Source organism: Oenanthe melanoleuca, chromosome 1 (genome assembly GCF_029582105.1).
Source record: "Oenanthe melanoleuca isolate GR-GAL-2019-014 chromosome 1, OMel1.0, whole genome shotgun sequence".
NCBI lineage: Eukaryota > Metazoa > Chordata > Aves > Passeriformes > Muscicapidae > Oenanthe > Oenanthe melanoleuca.
In genome coordinates, this window is record NC_079333.1 from 73,605,529 (window position 1) to 73,625,858 (window position 20,330).

The 20,330-nt window shown below is 41.8% G+C and overlaps 1 protein-coding gene and 1 long non-coding RNA gene across 3 annotated transcripts in view; one reads left to right on the forward strand and one right to left on the reverse strand.

Annotated features, from left to right (window-relative positions):
• Positions 1-7,392: 7,392 nt before the first annotated feature.
• LOC130249897 (uncharacterized) lies at positions 7,393-15,068 on the reverse strand. 2 transcript variants are annotated; one of them, XR_008839867.1, is made up of 3 exons: positions 14,708-15,068; positions 14,446-14,528; positions 7,393-13,057 (listed from the first exon to the last, which is right to left on the reverse strand). It is a non-coding gene; the product is annotated as an uncharacterized LOC130249897 (long non-coding RNA). The 2 variants fall into 2 exon arrangements; XR_008839868.1 differs by having other exon boundaries at positions 14,446-14,538.
• A 48-nt stretch (positions 15,069-15,116) lies between these two features.
• UBAC2 (UBA domain containing 2) overlaps positions 15,117-20,330 on the forward strand; it is an 85,878-nt gene continuing 80,664 nt past the window's right edge. Inside the window, exon 1 of the mRNA XM_056485038.1 lies at positions 15,117-15,291. Within this exon, the coding sequence (XP_056341013.1) occupies positions 15,261-15,291 (31 nt within the window). The 5' untranslated portion in view covers positions 15,117-15,260. The remainder of the gene's footprint in view (positions 15,292-20,330) is intronic.

The following is a 20,330-nucleotide window of genomic DNA, read 5'->3' on the forward strand; positions in this document are numbered from 1 at the left end:
TGCTCAGTGATGACTCAGAACAGAAAACTATAAAAGAGGTCAACCTATTTGTTTCCCAGCCTTCTAAAGGTGCAGTTATCTACCCCAACAGGAAATTCAAGACTTTGTGAATGAATGATACAGAGTTGTAGTGGCAAGAGAAGCCCCAGTGCCATGATCTGGCACGTATGCAAGGTGACTTGGCCTAAATAAATTAGATTAATTGAGTGGAAGTAAAAATCTTCCCTGAATTAAATACACTGAAAAGAGAAAGCACTTACAGACTGTGTTCCAAGGAACCTGAAAAGGCTTTTCTCCTCTTCCTGTGCCCTGACTGTGCACTGACTTCTGGAAAGAGCTCACACAGGAATCCTCTCTTCAGGTCCATACTAAACCCTAATAGGTTAGAAAGGTGATGTTTTCTGATTTAAAGCATTACTAAACGAGACAATTTAAACAGTATTACAACTTGGCAGTTGCTTTGTAACATGGGAAAACACAGATGTTCCAGCTGTTTGTAAGACTCACACAGCAAGGTCCGAATATTGAGGCACGCTGTAGAAAAGACTGGAATCTCCCTCACCTGTTGAAATGCATGTGGATTGGGATCAGCAAAGCTCGTTGGAGCAGATCTGTGCATTTCAGGATTTTACATCTACCCTTTGACTGCAAGGTTACAGTGTTGACTCAACCTCCAGTTTACTTCCTCTCGGATTTCCACAACTTCAGATTTTGTTTCCTCTGTCTATTGTAGGAGTGAAATGTTACAAAACAGGAATTGAGATCCTTTTATAAACATTGCTTTTGAGTAAAATTAACGTAGATTTATAAAATTATTAATTGGAAATAACAGAGACATGAAATTTTCTTTTTATCCTTTTTTTTTTTTTTTTTTTTTTTTGAGGATTGACTCTGATTTCTTGTTCATGGTTGAAAGACATATAAAATCTTGATTCTGTGCTATTGACAAGTCTTTGGCAACACTCCTTTCAGGATCATGCACTTACCATGAATATTCCTTTCTTGCAATCTGCTTCATGATCCATTATTTTGGAGTAACAAAAGTCTGAATTGTTTAACATTCAAGGAGTAACCACTGGAGAAGTTATGGGTTTCTGTGTCCTCACTTCTGGATAAGAGATGGAGAAAGGTGCAAGAAAATTTGGAGCAGCTTCTATAATATGGAGCAGCTTGGAGAAGAAGGACTTGGGAGTGCTGGTGAACGAGAATCTCAATATGGGCTTGTAGCCCAGAAGGCCAGCTGTATCCTGGGCTGCAACAACAGCAGCGTGGCCAGCAGGTCAGGGGAGGTGATTCTGCCCCTCTATTCTGCTCTGGTCAGATCCCAGCTGGAGTGCTGCATCCAGCTCTGGGTCCCCAAGGTGAGAAGGGTGTTGGAGCTAGTACATAGCAATACTACAGATGTGATCACATGGCTGGAGCATCTCTTCTATGAAGCCATGCTGAGAGAGTTTGGGCTGTTCAGCCTGGAGGATAAAAGGCTCTGGGGAGACCATGTAGTGGCCTGCCAGTACCTAAAAGGGGGTACAAAAGAGCTGGAGAGGGACTTTTTACAAGAGCTTGTAGTTATAGTACAAAGGGGAATGACTTTAAACTGAAGGAGAGTAGATTTAGATTGGATTTGAGAATGAAATTCTTCTCTCTGAGGCTGGTGAGGCACTGGAACAGGTTGCCCAGTGACATTGTGGATGCCCCGTTCTGGGAGTATTCAAGGTCAGACTGGGTGGCACTCTGAGCAACCTGGTCTAGCAAAAGGTGTCCCTGCTCTTGTCAGGGGATAGGAACTTGATGATCTTTAAAGTCACTTCCAACACAAACTATTCTATGATTCTAATGTTCACAAATACCAAAATCACACTTTGAAGGTTTCGGCTGCTTTGCCTATTCTATTAATAAATCCTTATGTGACTGTCACTGAGTGACAACCTTTTGGAGAAGGAGAGGCAGAGTAACTAGCCTGTGGCAGCACAAGTCATGGGTGGAATGAGGATTATAAAACAGGATTTCCTGCCTCCCAAACCTCTTCAAGTTCTTCCAGTTCAGGCTGCCTCCCAAGCAGGTAATTACATGCATATCAGTCATACCTCTTATAATTTTCTTATCTTTATTTATAAGCTGTGATTTTCCTAATTAACTCAGTTGTTTTTCACTGCATTAATTAGCTGTGCTTAACAAAACAACTCAGAGAAGTATTTAGTTATTGTGTTCATGAAGTCAGTTCCAAGAAAGGTAACCTAAGCTTTTAACAAGGCTAGACAAAAAAAAAAAAACAACAAAACAAAACAAAACAAAACACCCAAGCCCAATTACAATATATTTTAAAGTGCTTATTTCTCTGCCAATCAAATGTGGTAAAGATATTTAATCACCCACAACTCTGAGGGTGAATTAGATGCAAGGAAAATTATAGCTGCACATGTTGTGTTCAGGAAAGAGATTTGCGTGCCTAAACAAAATGAACTTTAACACAGTTAGAAAAACTGACACATCTTGTGAGATGGTTTTTGTATAAAGTGATAAGAGGAGGCAACATCTTTTCTCAGTTTTGGAGGAGAAAGAGGGTTCAAGTGAATGAATGGATGGAGCTAATTTTTTTAATCCATCTAATGATCTACATCAAATATATGAGACTTTCAACTCTGAAATTAATTTTGACAGGTGGGGAGAGAATGGCTGTTTTGAAAGTAATCTTGCTTAAACATTAAAGAAACTGTTGGCCAATTTCATTAGGTTTGTTGCATTGTTTCATTTTCCATGTCATAGAACAATTCTGCTCTGTGTTCCAGTCATGCAGTATTTTATCCTGTGAGGCTGATGGGTTTGTTTTAAAAGTACCTCATCCTTTTGACATCTTTTCCAAACTGAATTGCTTCACAGAATCATGGAAAGAATTATAGAATATTCTGAGTTGGAAAGGATCCATCAGGATGCTTGAGTTCAACTCCTAAGTGAATGGCCTCTATGGGCATCTTCATCATTTCTGAAGAGTTCTTGCCTCTCTGTCTCCATGTAAGAAGGGGCACACAGAAAGCAGGATGCCAGCTGTGCACACCAAGACAATGGCTAGATGATATTACCCAGAACATCTAGAGAAGTGAAAGTCTGAGCAGAGTTTCTACATACTTTAGGCTATTTTGAATGTACACAGCCACAATTAATTTCTTAAAATTAATCATTTTCTGATTTGCTGCCTCTGGCTCCTTCTGATCTTCCCCAAAGAAGAGCTGTGTCAGTTAGCTGTGTTTTAATATCAATATCAGTTTGCTCAAGAATTTTAAGAGAACAAAATAGAATCATTGCTCTATCCTTTGCACAGCTGGTCTGAGTGAGAGAGCATTGCTACTTTTACAAAGTAAGAGTAGTAATGCTTTATCATTATTATTTTTGGTACAATTGTTTGCATAGGTGAAATAGGGTGGAGGTAACCCTAAAAAACACTGCTAATTGCATTTCCCAAAACACATGAGTAAACCTCTAGAAATAATAAAGTGCCTTTTATTAACTTTGGTATTTTCCTTCTGAATCTCTGAGCCAAATTTACATCACATTTTTCAAATCTTTCTTTGCAATGTCAAGGCCTCAAAGCCTTTCCTCTGGAAACATAAAAGCAGGAATTCTCTGAAAATATCTGTATTTCACATAGAAGAAGATCAGAGAAGGTACTAAATCTCATTAAAAAGTTACAGGATGCTGTAATACACCTGGGCTGCTTTTCTATTTTGCAGTGCCCACAGTGCTAAGGCAAAATGGCAAAGACAGGTACTGAAACACTTACTGCTACCACCTTGTTCATACATGTTCTCCAAACAAATATTTCTATGCTTCAGGGCTGTAAATTTTGATGAGGAAAATATATGCATGTGTATATATGTATATATGTATGTATACACGTATAAAAACAAAATCTAAAATCACATTAACATGGGAGGAGAATCAAACTTTTACCTCTGAATAACTTTTGAGTACTTGTCTACACAAAGAACAGCCAAAACTGGAAAGGAAGTAAGTACAATCTGCACCTAACCTAGTCATGGGGCTAACAGACAAGGAGAAATTATCATATAACCATCCAAGCTGTTGATCTGGGATGCAGCAATAACCCCATCTGAGTGCTATATTTATGGGTTCTGTGGTGTAAGACATGAAATAGCTGAGCAGGACAGCATCACAGTGTTTGACTCCTGTGCAAGGTGACATTTCTCTTGGAGCTAATATCGATGGAAGTCATGGTGGACTGGGTGAGTGAGAACTTCAGCTCCGTATTTGATTTTGACCTGTAAACTTGGGCTGGAGAGCAGCCTCTTTACCATCACTGCCTTGTTCCCAGCATCTTCTTGGTTGGTGAGAACAAACTATGAAAAATTCTGTCAAATGTATTTACATGAAGGAAAAGCCTGAAACAAGTGCTAGAAAGATGCTGTGCACCAAGTGACAGTATTGAGTCTCTTGCTGGTGTTTTGTGTGAAAAAGTTATTCTGTGGTAAATTATGCTAAACCTCAAGACAGCTTTTCTTGTAAAATAGGAAAGTCCATGCAGAGGGCAGATATTAAATAATTATTAAATTGCAATTATGTCTCATTGCTATTGCACAAGAGTTTCCACACAGGAAGCCTTAAGAAATAGTCACTTGACATAGGAGGAGAGTGGATGAGACATTTGTCCTCTGGCACTTAAGTCATAGAGCATAGAATCACAGAATCATAGGATCATAGAATCACAGAATCATAGAATCATAGAATGGCTCAGGTTGAAGAAAAGCTCTAAGATCCTTGAGTCCAATCACTAACCCAGCACTGCCACGTTCACGACTAAACCACGTCCTTAAGTGCCACATCTACCTGTGTTTTAAATACCTCTAGGGATGGTGACTCAACCACTTCCCTGTGTAACCTGTTCCAATGCTTGACAAGCCCTTCCGTGGAGAAAATGTTCCTAATAGCCAACCTACGTGTTTCTTCTACCAGCTGTGCTGTGGTGCTGTCAGCCATCACCAGAGAGACTGTAACAACCTGCTGCAGGGGAGCAAGGGAGAACAGTAACATTAATTATGCAATAGCTCATGACAGCAGTCAGGATGAACTGTTCCATGACCTCCCCCAGCACTGAGGTCAGACTAACAGGCCTGTAATCCCCAGATCCTCCTTCCAGCCCTTCTTGTGAATGGGTGTTACATTTAGTAATTAGGGCATCCCATTTGCTGACTTCCAGTCAACCAGGACCTCTCCACTGAGCCAGGGCTGCTGGTAAGTGGTGGAAAATGTCTTGGTGACAAGTTCTGCCAAATCCCTTGGTGCCTTTGGGTGGATCCCATCCAGCCCCATAAATTTATGTGTGTCTAAGTGGTAAAAGCATCTGAGGTCACACCTCCATTTTCATTCTTTTGAGCCCACACAATTTAAATTTAATTAGGGTTCCCTATAGCCATAGAGCAGCACAGCTGACTGAAAGACCAGGTATCTGTGCAAAGAAACTGTGACAGAGCCATATTAGCAGCCTTCTCCCTCATGTTTGGGCAGTGGGAATATGCAGAACCAATTAGTCAGATTATGAGCACTGCTGCAGCAAGAAAGAGATTAAATAATCCCTGTTTGGTCTGAAGATAGTTTGATTATGAAAGCTGTTGGCAAAGATTCCTAGGCCTAGAAGTGATTTATCAGTCTGGCTACCCCATTTTGTTATCATACTGTGAATAAAAACCAAGACACTCATTTCTACACTGTGGTTTAAGGGGGTCAATAAAGCTTTGTAGGAGACAGGAACATCTGTTGTTTAATCATCTTCTCAAATAGGCCAAAATCTAGAGTTTCTCATAAACATACTTCAACTTGTTTTTTTGTTTTTTTGTTTTTTTTTTTTTTTTTTTGCTAAATTATTATTTGTAAAATTATTAAAATCTCTTTCATTCCTCAAATCTGTGGGAAAGCCAGCAGGGGTGCTGATAAAGGGACCATAATTGCTATGGTTTAGCCAAGACAATATTAGCACCTGAATTTTGGCATCATTGTCTGTTTTTTCTCACAAATTCAGCTTACCTCTTAGAGGTGGCAACACAGGAAAGAGAAAATACTCCACCTTTACCTCTACCCACTGTGAAAGTCTATCCAATTTTTTTCTCCACACTCTAATTCAAACCTTGAAGTTCTTAATTCTGCAGTGACTAATATACTACCCCTCTGTTCTCAAAGTCTAAAACATTCTTATCTTGAATCCAGGCCAATGTCTTTTTAATTATGGCTATGTCTGAGAAGATCATCTTTGTTGTTACTATCAGCGAGACAAAGTGAAGAAATCTGATGAAAGACACACACCTTTTCTAATTTTCCACGTCAGTAGTGTTTCTCAGGCCCCACCCCACATTCTTACCATAGCTGGTTGCACAATGTCACTTGAATTAAGTGATCCAGTTACTGATTTTCTTCCTTGTGCTTCTTTCAGAGAAGGGAGAAGCCAAGTTTCATGCTCCCTGAATTTAGAAAGTATTAGCCCCATAATTGCAAAGAACTTTGAAACTTCCTTAAGGGTGCTTGTAGAAATCACCCAAACACCAGTGAGTTATAAATTTCAGTTCAAAGTCTATACAATCGAGTTTTAAATTATATTAGGATTTTTATCTAACATAGCACAATGAGATCTCTTCCCATTTTCTGCTCATATCAGGGAAGGGTTCATTCTCATAGGCTGAAGCTGCTGATAGGGGTTTTTAGCATGTGCCATTACTACAGAATAGTCACTGATCAGCCAGGTTTTCATTAAGCACTTTCTATGACAGAAGTACCAATAGCAGACAAAATTACTTTTTAAACTGTAGGGGTTTTTTGCTGGAGCAGTACCCTGATCTCTTCAGCAGCCTCCCAGCACCTCCTTAGTTTAGCTCACAGATTATGAATTGTGTGTATTGTGATTCTGTGTGTGCACATACATGAAACATTCATTGGTAAGCACTTTCCAAGAAAAGTTACCTACCTGATGTTATTTGGAGGGTTTTATTGTGTGTTGCCTACACCCACACTCAGAAGGTCCTACAATACTTGCATTTTACACAAGACTTTTTTTACACTACTTTTGTACCTCGTGTGGAATGTGAAGTTACTCAGAATACAGAACACCCTAGCTAGTGCAGCTCAGAAAACCCTTTTGTTGCATGAATTCACAGAAAAGAAAGACTGAGTGGATATCACATGCAAAGCAACCAGAATTCTTCAAGATAATTCAGTGACACTTGTTTTAGTATTTTCCTTTATCTCGTTTCCTTTTTCATCTTTTCTTTCTCTTTAAGTCATCATGCCACCCTGCACAGACCACCTGGGCTCCATGCTATAGGTGTTATCTTTCCCGTCAATCCCCCTTACCACTTCTCCTCCTCAGAGCTTTTTATGGATTCCTCCTCCGCCTGTGTCAGGGGTTAAGACCTGCCAAATTGCATAACCCCAAAGTGTGCCTCTGTTTTTTTCTCCTGCCTCTTGCTCCACCCTGTGCTAATTCCGCACATTCCACCCAGCCTTCCTCTCGGACCGCTCCCTTCCTCTCTCTCTCTTTTTGTTCTCACCCTAGTATCTCCATTCATGCCATCCATGTAGAGCAAAGGCGATCCTCCCGCTGGATGTCAGCTCTGGATGTTCCCGCTCCCTTCTCCAAACAAAGCCGGCAGAGCCCATCTGCTCCCTGAATCATCCCGGCTGTGACGGCCACTTTCCATCTGCCCCAGCTTGCTGCTGCACTGTCTGCGGTTTGGAAGTTTAAAGTGCACCCATCTGAGCCAAAGTCTGCTGAAAAACATAGCAGGCTTCTGGCTGATGAATTCAGGGCACTGTGAATCAGGCCATAAATCACCTGGGGCTGACATGCTCTTTTTCTGTTGCTTTTTTTTTTTTTTCTTTCCTGTTTTACAGCAAATGTACTGACACGCCTCAAGTGTTGCATCAAAAGCAGATACAAGAGCCCCAAATTGGTGCTTTTCCTGGGCATGGTGTCCATCTATGCAACGACCTGCAGAAGAAAGCAGTTAACTTACAAGCCAGCAAAATTTCTGTGGCCTGTATGAGGCAGCCTAGGATACACACACTTAATTTTTGCCCCCATATGTACATGTCACCAGAAAATTATTGATGCTGAATTCAGCTGAAAACCTGCTTCTTCTGTATACACAAACATATTCTTACTCATATTTACCACACAGTAAGTTCAAATCATTTTTTATTGAGACCTCAATCATGCTGTTGTGGAAGGACTAACTGCTGTGAAATCTGGAATCAAAACCATAGGAGAGTGGCTGAGAAAACTTTCTTTACAATACACATTCACATGCAAAATTAATCAACAGTAGTGTCCTGTCCAGTACTCATGAAGTATCTGTACTAACTCTTTCTTGTCACCTGTGTAACATGACTTACATGGAAAAGATATCATTACTAGTATAAAAACTCAGCAAATACATACTTAAGGAACAAATGCTGCAGTGAATGCATGTCTGGTACATATAAAGGAGTGTGTTGGTTTTGCTGGTTAATTTTCCTCCCACTTGAAAAGTTTGCTAACTTAGTTTACAGTAGGCACAAAACTCAAACTTGAGATTTAGTACGAGCAGATTTAGTATTTCAAAACTTCAGTATTTCAAAATTTTCTTAAGAGCCAAAAATGGCCTCAACACAACCTTTAGCATTGCCAGATCACTAGATGAGGTAGGACATCTCTGGGCTCCAGCTACCCAGCTACCCAACACTGCCTGTGTTCCCAGAGGAGTCTGTGGCAAGAGCTCCAGCACACGTAAAATAGAAAAGATTAATGGTGTGTTTTACACATCTCTTCAAATAGGGCCTTCCAGTTCCTCCTCTTGCAATGAATTCCCAACTGCTGTCTCATTTTTCCTCAGTGCAGCTGCATTGGCTTCAGAGGAGCCACCCAAGAGCAGTGAGGCTTGCAGCCCAGGCTGGTCTGTCCAGGCTGCAGGGAAAATCCCCTGGAAGCTTCATCACCCAGGCATTTTGGGGTTTACTTCGAAAATTGTGGCTATACAAAATATCAGTGCTTGTTTCTCTAGTTTAACACCCGGTCAAGTCTTTGCTGGGAGCTCAGTGTCAAACTGCTCTCACTGTGGCGCCAGCTGACCAGAAAGTGACACTGTCCCACCTCCCGGGTGAGGTGAGGAAAAGCCCAGAATGACAGCTGAGTGAGTCATCATGCCAGCAAAGATTTCTTTGCCACTGTTGATGATTTCTACTACAACTGGCCCCACAACCATGGATTTTTGTAGCACCCCAATTTATAAAGTGCTGTAGGTATTTTAAAAAATATATTAAGTATATTAAATTGTGTTCAGCAAGTAAAACAAGAAATATTTCCTATGTGCACAGAAGGCAGCTAAAGGAATACTAATTAATTGCATTCAATTAGTTTTATATTTCAGTCTCTGACTAGATCCAATCTTTAGTTTTAGAAATCTACCTAGCATTACAATGTCTTTAGCAGCAAACACATAATGGTCCATACTGGAAAGAGTATAGCATAGAATCAAGAATAATTGTAATAAACCATATTTTTTGTAATTTTAGTAGCCCTACTCTACTTAAACAGTATTTCTGAATTCACTGGTAGTTTTTACAGTAGTTCCTCTTTCTGATAATGAAAAGCAGCTTGGTTTTCTGATAGCAATTTTAAGGACATAACTGGGCAAAATTTTACAGTTTTGTATGCTAAAGCTTTTTGACACCTAACTTTACCATTACTAACATTTATGAAGGAGGAAAAAAAACAACCTGGGAATGCTTATTTCTTGTAGGTGTACATATTTCTATAGTAAATATTGTGCAAGTACATTTCTGGGGTGAACATCCTTTAATTTTTTGCAAGTTCTTCTGAGAGATCATTGTATTTCAATAAAATTATATGAACACAAGCTTCTTCTGATTTCAGTAATTAGGGAAAAAAAAAGACAAGACTATTCCTTAATGTTCAAATTTATCTCAAATACAAATGAGACAATGAGAATTGCTTAAAGCTTTATAGGTTTTTTTTTAATCTCTTAGCAATGTTATGCTACTGGCCTGATTAACATCATGATGTGGCTCATCAGGTATTCCCTTGAACACAGATTTGCCTCCAAGTGTAAACACAGGTGATTAATAATCTTTGCACTGTGTGGAGATACACAGACAGCATTACTATACGGATGTGAAGCAAGAGGATAAGGATATCTGGGAAATAGAGAAATATGGGGAGGTATCAGGGAGAAGGAAGGCTTTAAAAACCTTGTATCTTCTAAGAGGCAATTTCAGCACAGTAGTACCTGTGTGGAACAATGCAAATAATTTTCTGCATCTTAAAGGCTCAAGTGTTTTTGCTATCACTGATAGTTATCTTGGGCAATTTTGCATATGCTCCAGATCTCAAAGGTACTCTTTGACATAAATTCAGTCTGAAATAGATGACTAGTGCTTGATCTCTTGTATGCATCAGAGAACACAGATACGCAAAGTACATTGTGTTATGCAATGCTATACATAATTATTTGCCCTCCTAATGGATTCCTTAATTGGGTCTTCTGAGCACTATGCTTAAACATTATCATTTTGCTAATGCTTACTATGTTTCACAATTTACCTTGCAGTAAATTAATGGCCTTCAAATGAGTGATCTAAAATGCAGTGACAGCTGCTGAAACAAGGGCAGCCGGACCAGTGTATTTTCAATTCTCACAAGAAGTCTATGTAAGTGAAATAAAACATGAACATAGGCAGATTGATTCAGATGCTACTTAATTGCTGATTTTAATCTGAGGTTTTAATATTCTATCTTAACTGTGCTTTCCCAATATGTTTGTATTAGGATCTGGTTCCTGGTTATGCCTGCCATATGTTCTTGTTTTTCACAGGGCCTCAACCTATATTGAAACAAATTTATTGAAAATAATTGTGACATGGAATTTTTAAATACTTTTAGGCAGTGTTTTACAAGTACTTAGAGACCAAGCTGCTGATGAAGTGCCTGCACCTTGAACACAGAGATGCCAACATCTGGGTGCATTTGATGCCAGTGCTTAGGATGACATGACCAATGGTTAAAAGGAAAGCAATGGTTAAGAACTGAAGTGTAAAAGTGTATGTGGGCCAGCTCCAGATAAGCCAGTACCTTAAACTGGTACTGCACTGTCATTGCCTGCCATTCAGGGGGTCCAGCTGAAAAAGGCAGTGACGTGCTTGAGTTACTGAAGCAATAGTTTCCACATTCATGTTACCAGACATTGAAGGGCTTTCAGGTTTAACATGCATGGCATTTTAAGTTTTGCAAAAAATCACATGGCTAGAGCCTTAACTAATGGAACATGTTTGAGTATTCTAAAATTTTTTTGCAATAGTGTGATGCAAAATCAATTGCAAAAATAACGCACAAAGCCCAATACTCCTTCAGCCACTCCATTGCTCCTTATCACCTGTAAGCCTACCAGCTCTACATGGAAAGAACTAAGCTAGAAAATGTTCTGTATCCTCTAGCTACAGTTAAAAACCCCAAAATTATGTAATTAAATGATCACACTAGAGTTTAAGAGGACAGCATTTCTGTTGCAGTATAAAGTTTTGTTCACTTCTGAAGGAGTGGAGAAATTCACTAATTTTGGGAATGTACAGGTCAAATCAATCTCATTTCAGCCCAGTAAGTCTCTGCCTTCTGTCCTTCCTCCCGTTCCTATGCAAACTGCTCTCAGCAAGCTGCACTGCTGCTGAATTTTCCTCTGCAGGGCGTGTGTGTTGCACAGCTGTTTTCCTTAACATCTTCTGTAACTGAACGCAAAGGTTGGAAACTGTAGGGACAAGTTTCTGGAATCATTAAATTCAGGATTAACCTCTCTTTATGTATCTGTTAATATTTTAGGTAATTGTAATAACTGCAAGAGCTGCCATGAATGCCATGGAAACCCTAGACGTCAAAGAGACAGAGAACACTTGCAATTAACCTGCAGAATCATTAACCTGCACCAAGTTTAGTCAGAAAATTCCTAAGCAAGGTGTTACATTTCCACTCTGTTTTACTCTGCTGCTGTCCTTCATTCTATATGCCAGAGGAGCATCTGACTGTTGGAGATTAATTAGTAATTAAGAGTTGCTTCAGAAACAAGTGCAGAGAAGAAAGCAACCTAATCATGTTAGAAAATAGTTAGAAATCTAAATTCCAGTCTTCTGAGATTTTCTTTCAAGCATGAAATTTAAATAACTTTCTTTTGACCATACCACATTGACCCCACTAACTAGATGTAATAAACAAATGGGAGATATTCAAGCTGACATTTGAGCAGTGTCAAAGCCTTCTAAGCTTGTTCTGAGTAGATTAGTAGATAAGTGCTAGCCTTCCTATTCTGGGATATGTTCCAAGGCAAACATGAGGACTGATGATTTCATTTAACTGCAAAGCAATCAGCACTGTATACTTAATGCAAATAATTTGCTTAATTCTTATTACATGCTACAAGTTGACAGCAATGGTGTTGTGATAAAAATATTTCTCTGCTTGACACTGTATCTGAGGGCAAAAACTACATTTCCTCTACTATTCAATAAGTATGTGAAACTATAATTATTAGCAAGAGGTGTGCAGTTTTCTCTAAAACACATAGTGGATCTCATCTGCTCTAATCCCAAAAATACTGACATAATAATTTATTTTTTTTAAACAAGAGATAGCTTCAGGGGTTTCCCAGACTCCATAATATATTTATAGGCATTTATAAGACAGCATCAATAGATTGAGAGCCAGCTCCCTGCATTCCAGCAGTACTGACAAAACTGCAAGAGTTTTGGTTTGCTGTTGGGAGAAGCTTGCCAGCTATTACTACTCATTCAGCTTTGCTGTATCTGTCAATGATAACAAGTCCACAGAGATGCTTTCAAAATGGCCCTTAAACCTTTCCCAAATGCATCCTCATTCAGTGGAATACATGCCTAAGTCTCTAGTATGTTCAGTGATTATGACTTGAATCCAATTCCAGCACCTGACGTTGCAGAGGAGAATCCCTCTAATATGATTACCTTACAGGACATCAATCTAGGGAAATCTTCAAAACAGAGCCTGTAAAACAGAAAAAACACTAGGTCTTGGCTCTTAGGACTGTAAACTTCTAAATAATGATTGCTCTGCCACTCAACTCTGCGAGACTGTGAAAAGAAATAAAAGCAAGCTTTATCTTCAGCACTGAAACAACATTCCTGAGCCTATTAAACAGGCAATACTGGAAAAGTTTTCAGGTTTTATCCTCACCTACAGTAAAGCCAGATCGACAAAATGGCTTAATTACTTTAAGTGGAGGTTAGTAAAAAACTTCAAAATGGTAATTAATTAAACCATGACTACCTCATTAGATCCCTAAAGCTTCAGGAGGCACCCAAGCTTTTCCCAAAGAGGTTTCACGCTGGAACCATTACAAGCTTTGCAGGCTTTGCACCTCCTTATTTACCTTCCATTCCTTAGAAATGAGGGCTGCCTGTCACTTTTGTGTGGTTACAGCTATTCAGCAGTGCACTGGCAAGACAGAGTTTGCATACGTAGCATGCATCAACAGAGTCATTTGCATTTGAAAGAAAGAAGGAAAATTTCTGTAGCAAATAATTTCTTCCAGCTGTGCTATAACAGCAGAGAGTAAGCTGGTTGTCTGTAGCCAAAGTCACAAAGTACATGATGGGTTTCCTGCTGTGAATCCCACTTAGATTCTTTTCTGAGGAAAGAACCTCAGCTTGGGATAAGTCAGGATTTCCAATGTTCTTTGTCTCTTCTCCTGGCTGGTTTAGACATACCTCCTGCTCTGTGAGCGGATTGTGAGTCCCAATCCCACCTGCCTGATGCAGGCCTTGTACAGAGAGGACAAGTGAGCAACAGAAACCTGAAGTTAGTGCTGGAAATTGGCCATTTTAAAAATATATGCTGATAGGCTGATTTTAGCTGAAGTTTTTATGGACCAAAGCATAAGGTCTTTTTATGTCCCCTTGGTAGTGTTTAAGAGATTATGTTTGCAAAGATTCAAGAACTCAGCATTTCTGAGTGCCAGCTAGTAGTAGCATTTGAATACAAATATTAAAATGCATTTTTATGGTATATAACAAAATTTATGGAGTATAAGAAATATATTACTTACCTATACATTTTTACTATTGGTTGCCTACTTAAAAATTGTTGCCTAGCTGACAAGTCACATTTTGCAGTTCCAGAGTAGCATTTATTTCCAGTCTTGTACTGCAGAAAGGTAAATGTGACTTTGAGGCCCACAGTTCCATCATCCCACAAAGACAAAGTGCACACACCTTGTGCTGCAAAGCACTGTCACCTTTTTAAGTGCCTAGCATGACTTATTTCCCTAAAATCTGGTTTCTACATTTTCATTGAAAATGTCAGTGAAATTTGGTGCCCTAACAGTTTCAGCCTTATGATACCATATCTCCTATGAAACGGGGAATGTGGCTCACCTCATAATGGGGTGGCTACCATGCTGTGAGAGCTGGAGTCTGATGTGCCATTAGAACTCGTGGTGGTCTGTTCGAGGTGATCCCTTGGGAAGCCTGGGGAGCAATTAATTAAAGAAAAATTTTTAAAAACTTAATTAATTGATCCAAAAGCAGATACTTTCATTTGGCTGCCGGAGAAGCTCTCCAGACCCTGCGGCTTGTACTGACTCGTCTCCATTAGCTGTAATGACAGCCTAGCCACGGCTCCTAACAAAACACTTACCTGCGTTTCCCCAAATTAGGGTGAGCCTCGAGGGACAGACTTTTCCAAAGCGTAAGGAGTAAGGCTTCCTCAAGGGCACCTACCAATTTAAAATTCAAATGTGTTCAATCATGCAATCACAGAGTAGTTAGGGCTGGAAGCGGCTTCTGGAGATGGCTCAGTCCCACGCCCGGCCAAGGCAAGGTCATCGGGAGCAGGTGACTCAGGAACGTGTCCAGGTGGGGTTTGAATGTGTCCAGAGAGAGAGACCCCACGCTGTCCCTGGGCAGCCTGTCACAGTGCTCTGCCACCCACACGGAAAAAAGTTCCTTCCCCTTCTGCAGACAGGAGTAATTACAGATAACACAGGCCCGCCGCAGCGCCGCCCGTGCCCCCCCGCCCGCCCGGCGGGCCCGGCAGGGGGCGCCGCCCGGTCGCCTGGCGGCGGCGTTTGGCCCATCGCGGCCGCCTTAGCCCTCCCCAGCCCCGGCCCCGGCCCGCCGCGGCTACTCAGGGGCTGCCCGACCTCGGGGGCTCCGCCAGCCGCGCCCGCCGGCCGGGCCGGGCCGCTGCCATGTTCACCAGCACCGGCTCCAACGGGTTCTGTGAGTACCGGCCCCCCGCGGTCCGGGAGGGCGGCGGCCAGGGGTGGGAACGCGGGCGGCGCTGCTGCCGCCGGCCCCGGGGGAGCCGCTGGCTTCGGTCCCTTCTCGGCTGGACTTTTAAACTACGTGACGGCGGGAGGAGCCGCGGGTGTGTCTGTGTACGTGTGTGTGTGTGTGTGTGTGTGTGTGTGTGTGTGTGTGTGTGTGTGTGTGTGTGTGTATGTATGTGCGTGTGTGTGTTTGCTTGTGTATGTATTTGCATGTTCGTGTGTGTCTGTGCCTCTCTGTGTGTTTATATGTATTTGCATACATCGATATAGACCTCCATGCCAAGATACGTATCAGAAAAAAAAGCAAAAAAGTCCTCTTTTCTTAATATGAAATTAAACTTATTTTTAAAAACCGGTTTATTGATAAGGACTAACGTGTCCCTATCTCTGCTTAGTTTTATTTTTACGCACAGCACATGTAAATAATTTCCTGTCCGGTGCTACCTGAGTGGCTTCGCAGGTATTCGGGGTTGGCTCTGAGCCTATATACAGGACACAGAACCTGCAGCGTCTGGAAGCAGCAGTGAGGACCTGACCTGGCTGCGGTGTGGACTTGGGCACCACAGTCCTAAGAGCAGGCGAGGACAGATGACAAGTCAAAGCTTTGCTGACTAACTGCGTGCTCCATACAAAACGGGTGGGGGTGTCCATCTGCTGGAGAGCAGGAAGGCTCTGCAGAGGTATCTGAACGGGCAGGATCAATGGGCCAAGACCCAGCAGTATGGGCTTCAGGAAGGTCAAGTGCCAGGCCCTGCGCTTGGGTCACAACCATCCCAGGCAGCACTACAGATCTGGAGAAAAGTGGCTGGAAAACTGCCCAGAGAAAAACATCCTGGTGCTGGTTGGCAGCCAGCTGAACATGAGTCAGTGTGCCCAGGTGGCCAAGAAGACCAATGGCATCCTGGCCTGTATCAGCCAGGACAGGGATTGTCCCTCTGTACTCAGCACTGGTGAGGCCACAGCTTGGGTACTAAGTCCAGTTCTGGGCCCCTCAATTTAGGAAGGACATTGGGGTGCTGTAGGATGTCCAGAGAAGGGCAGTGGAGCTGATGAAGCATCTGGAGTGTATGTCCTATGAGGAGTTGATGAGGGAGCTGGGGTTGTTTTGCCTGGAGAAAAGGAGGTTCAGGGGTGATCTTACCACTCTTTACAAGTATCTGAAAGGAAGCATAGTGCCTCTTCTCCCAGGTAACCAGTGACAGGATGAGAGGACATAGCCTCAAGCTGTACCAGGGGAGGTTCAGGTTGGACAGTGGGAGGAATTTCTTCAGAGAAGGGATAATTAGATATTGGAATGGGCTGTGCGAGGAGGCAGGCAATGGAGTCACCATCCCTGGAGGTGTTTAAAAAAGACTGAAATGTAGCCCTCAGTGCCATGGTCTTGTCAACAAAATGGTGTTTGGTTACAGGTTGGACTTAATGATCTCAGAGGTCTTTTCTAACTTAATTGATTCTGTGAAATCCGTTTGAGTGTGAAAGCACCCTCTGACTAGGGGGGAAAAATTCTGGCATTTAAAAAGGGGTGTTAGTTGTAGCTGTATTTTGTATGAGGAATCCAAAGAGGGAATAGTTTTTTCAGATGGATCTACTAATACTGTATCAGCTGTATTCAGCTCCTGATTTTTCATCCCTCCCCATGCCCCCTAATAGATACTGTAGGGACTTTTCAATAGCATGTGTCTGTGTGCAATTCTGTGAGAAAAATGTAGGAGGAAAACTATCCTTGTTAGATTGAATGGGTGGAATGTCATGGTCAGTATATACAACTTTACAAGTTTTCCAGGTTTGATCCATCTGAAGGATGAGTGGGAAATGGTTATCATAAGAAACATATTTGTGGTAGGAAAAAAACCCTAGACAATATGCCATTCGGTAGAAAAAAATCATAGAATATCCTGATCTGTAGAAGAATCACAAGGATTATCAAGTACAACTTCTAGCCCTGCACAGGACAGCCCAAGAGTCACCCCGTGTGCCTGAGAGCATTGTCCAAGTGCTTCTTGGACTCTGTCAGGGTGGTGCTGTGATTACTTCACTGGGGAGCCTGTTCCAGTGCCTGGTCACTCTCTAGGTAAAGAACCTTTCCAGCCTAAACCTTCCCTGACACAGCGTCATATCCAGAGTTGTACTTCTTTTCCTTCTCAAAAACGAATACAACATATGTTCTTGCTGAACTTACCTGTTGATCTAAAGTGGGTTTTTAAAATAAGACTTGGCTGGTTCAGGTGCACTGACAAACTCCAGCTGAGGCATGGATTTAGGTGCAGCGGCATGTGCTCAGCTAGGGCAGACTGTGGCAGTTTCAGGTATCCCTGTGCCCTCGGACTTTTCTGTGTGCGTAGCAGAAGTTGCTGCAGTAGCAGCAAGTGTGTGGGATTCTGTCACTGATGCACAGAATCTGATGGTTCAAGTAGTTTATGAATTGGTGTGTGATATTGCACCAGGGAACTGTACATGTGTGTTCTGCCCCTGGGGCTTAGGAACCTCTGGCAGAAGGCAGTGTCAGTGGGTAATGGGATCTGTGTGAGTGACCCTAAATTAATGAATTGGACACCTGGCTCAGCAGCAATAACAATGATTGTGCCAGATCACACTGAAGGCTCCTGCAGCCTGCTGTGCCATCTCTAACAGACTGATTAACATCTATAATGTTGGGACGAGGAGATGTAAGTGTAAAAATAAACATACCTGGTACATGGTACAACCATGAGGTAGGGAAGCCAGAAAACAAAGGACAAACATCACCTTTTAAAAGGACAAAGACAGTTTGCCCTTGCTGTGGAAACTGTTTCTGTTATCTGGAATACTGGAGGTGCTGGTATGCTCTGGAAAAAAGCTGGTGGCTGTGGGTACTAGTAGGAGACCCAGCACAGACATATGCAAATGGCTTATCAGAACACTAAACCAGTTGAGCTGACTTGTCAAAGAGCATTGCAGTGTGCTCAGGGGGCATCCTGGCACACCTGGCTTTAGGTGTGCTGGAGAGGTGGGGTGTGGTGCCAGACCCAGGCTGGTTGCTTGTGTTGTAGTCTGCTGGCAGCTTCAGTCCCGTGAGCAATGCTGCTGAAACACTTGAGCAGTTCTGCAACTGTTTTCTCTCCCATGAGTGTGTGAATGACCCTGGCTCTTTGCTTTATTGTAGTGCTATGTAGTTTGCCAAGAGGCTGCGTCCCAGGAGCAAAGTATGATACACAGGAAGGCTTTCTATTGTAACATCCAAAGGACTTACCAACAGTTTAAACCAGTTAGACCAACGCAGAACCTTTCTGCAGACACTGTAATATCCCCTCCCAATATTCCTCATGCTGTTTACCACACAGGAGTCTAGTAGGAAAGCCTGTAAAGAGTTAGTCATTATTAAGGTAAAATTTAACACTTGTTACATCTAGACTACTTTGACTACTGCACACAAGCTATTTCTTGTAGTAAGAGCGAGAAGAATCCTTTGAACTCGCAGTGCAACTTTGGCTTTTGCCTCTGTGAACCTTGTAGTGCAGTGCTAGCAATTTGTTAAAAGTCCCCAAGGTAAGAAGGGATCTCTGTGCTCCTCTACTTGCATAACTGGCAGAACTGAACTCTGTTGTGCAGAGGCGTTGGGAAAATAATAAAGCTATGTAAATTAATGCTTTGTGGTATGACTGAAGGAAAAATGAAGCATGTACTGAATACATAAGACTTTTGTGCACAACAGTATTATGCAATACAATACTATATGGGAAAGCAAATTAGCTTGCACATCAGCATGCCACAGTGCAGTCTGGTTAGCTTGAGCCCTGGGAGCAGCATAGCATTGAAGGCCACAAAACTGTGGCTATTCTGCTTCTGCAGAGCTAGCTCATTTCATTTCAACCTCGTGTGGGGATCTCCACATGGTCTTGTGGTGTAGCCAAACCTGTTATTTCTGACAGTGTAGTAACATGGCTCTCTGGTTGGAGGGAAGAAAAGTTTGCTGAATGGGGTGAATATTTTTGTTATTTTCAGCCTGATTCAGTTTCTATTTCAAGTGTTGCTTTTAGAAACAAAGGTTTTCCTTATTTTTTCCGTCTTGTATTTTTTTTTTTTTTTTATAAAAAGTTTGTGAGCTAGGCTACACTTAGCAGTTTTCTAAACAGGAAATATATAGAAAAGTGGTTTGATTATGGTCTTGCCTGTGCCTTCAAAAATAGATTTAAAGTATGATCCCAGGTTTCTCTGGTAACTTTCTTAATACTAATATTATTCACCTCTCAGCTTCTAGATTGAATTTAGAAGCATTTGGTGAAAAACTGTTTCTGTAGTGATAGTCTTACTGTTTTCACTTGCAAACAAACATTACTGCTGGTTGGTGAGCCTGCTGCAGGTTCTTGGACAAGTCTTGGAATATAATAGATTCATATCTGCATGGTGGTTTAATGCAGGAAAAACAATCACCCAAAATGCAGATTCTGTAAGTGGGTTTGGGAAGTACTGTGCATTCAGATGTGTATCAGTTATGGTTTAATTCACAGATCTTGCGTATAAGCATTTAAAAACTGATTTGTGGGTATTTCATGCCATTACAGTAGCCCCCAGAAGTTAATTGCCTGTTTGAAAGTGACGTGCCTGCCCTATAGCAGCTGGGTTTGGGAAAGTTGCGGATGATAGCGAAAAACATGAGTTGTTACACAGCATGTTTTGTCTGCAGCTGTGGTGTAAGCTCAGTAGGGATCCCCACAGAAATTGCCCTGAGCTAAATTGAGCTTCTGCAGCCGCTGCTCATCAGCTGGCTCATCACTTCACATCAACTGGCAGTAAGGTCCTCTCCCAGGTCACCACTTGAGTCTTGAGCCTGGAATGGCAGTCCAGGGGATGAAGTTGTTCCTGCAAGAGCTCTTCTGCAGCAGTAGCTTGCTCTGGCTGCCTGTTTTGCTCTGCCCATCTGCTGTCTCTTCACCTGTGAGCAGTGAACAGGCAGGTACAGGAAATAATTTCAAAAGCTGTAGCTGTTGCTGTAGCTTCTCATTCTTGCCA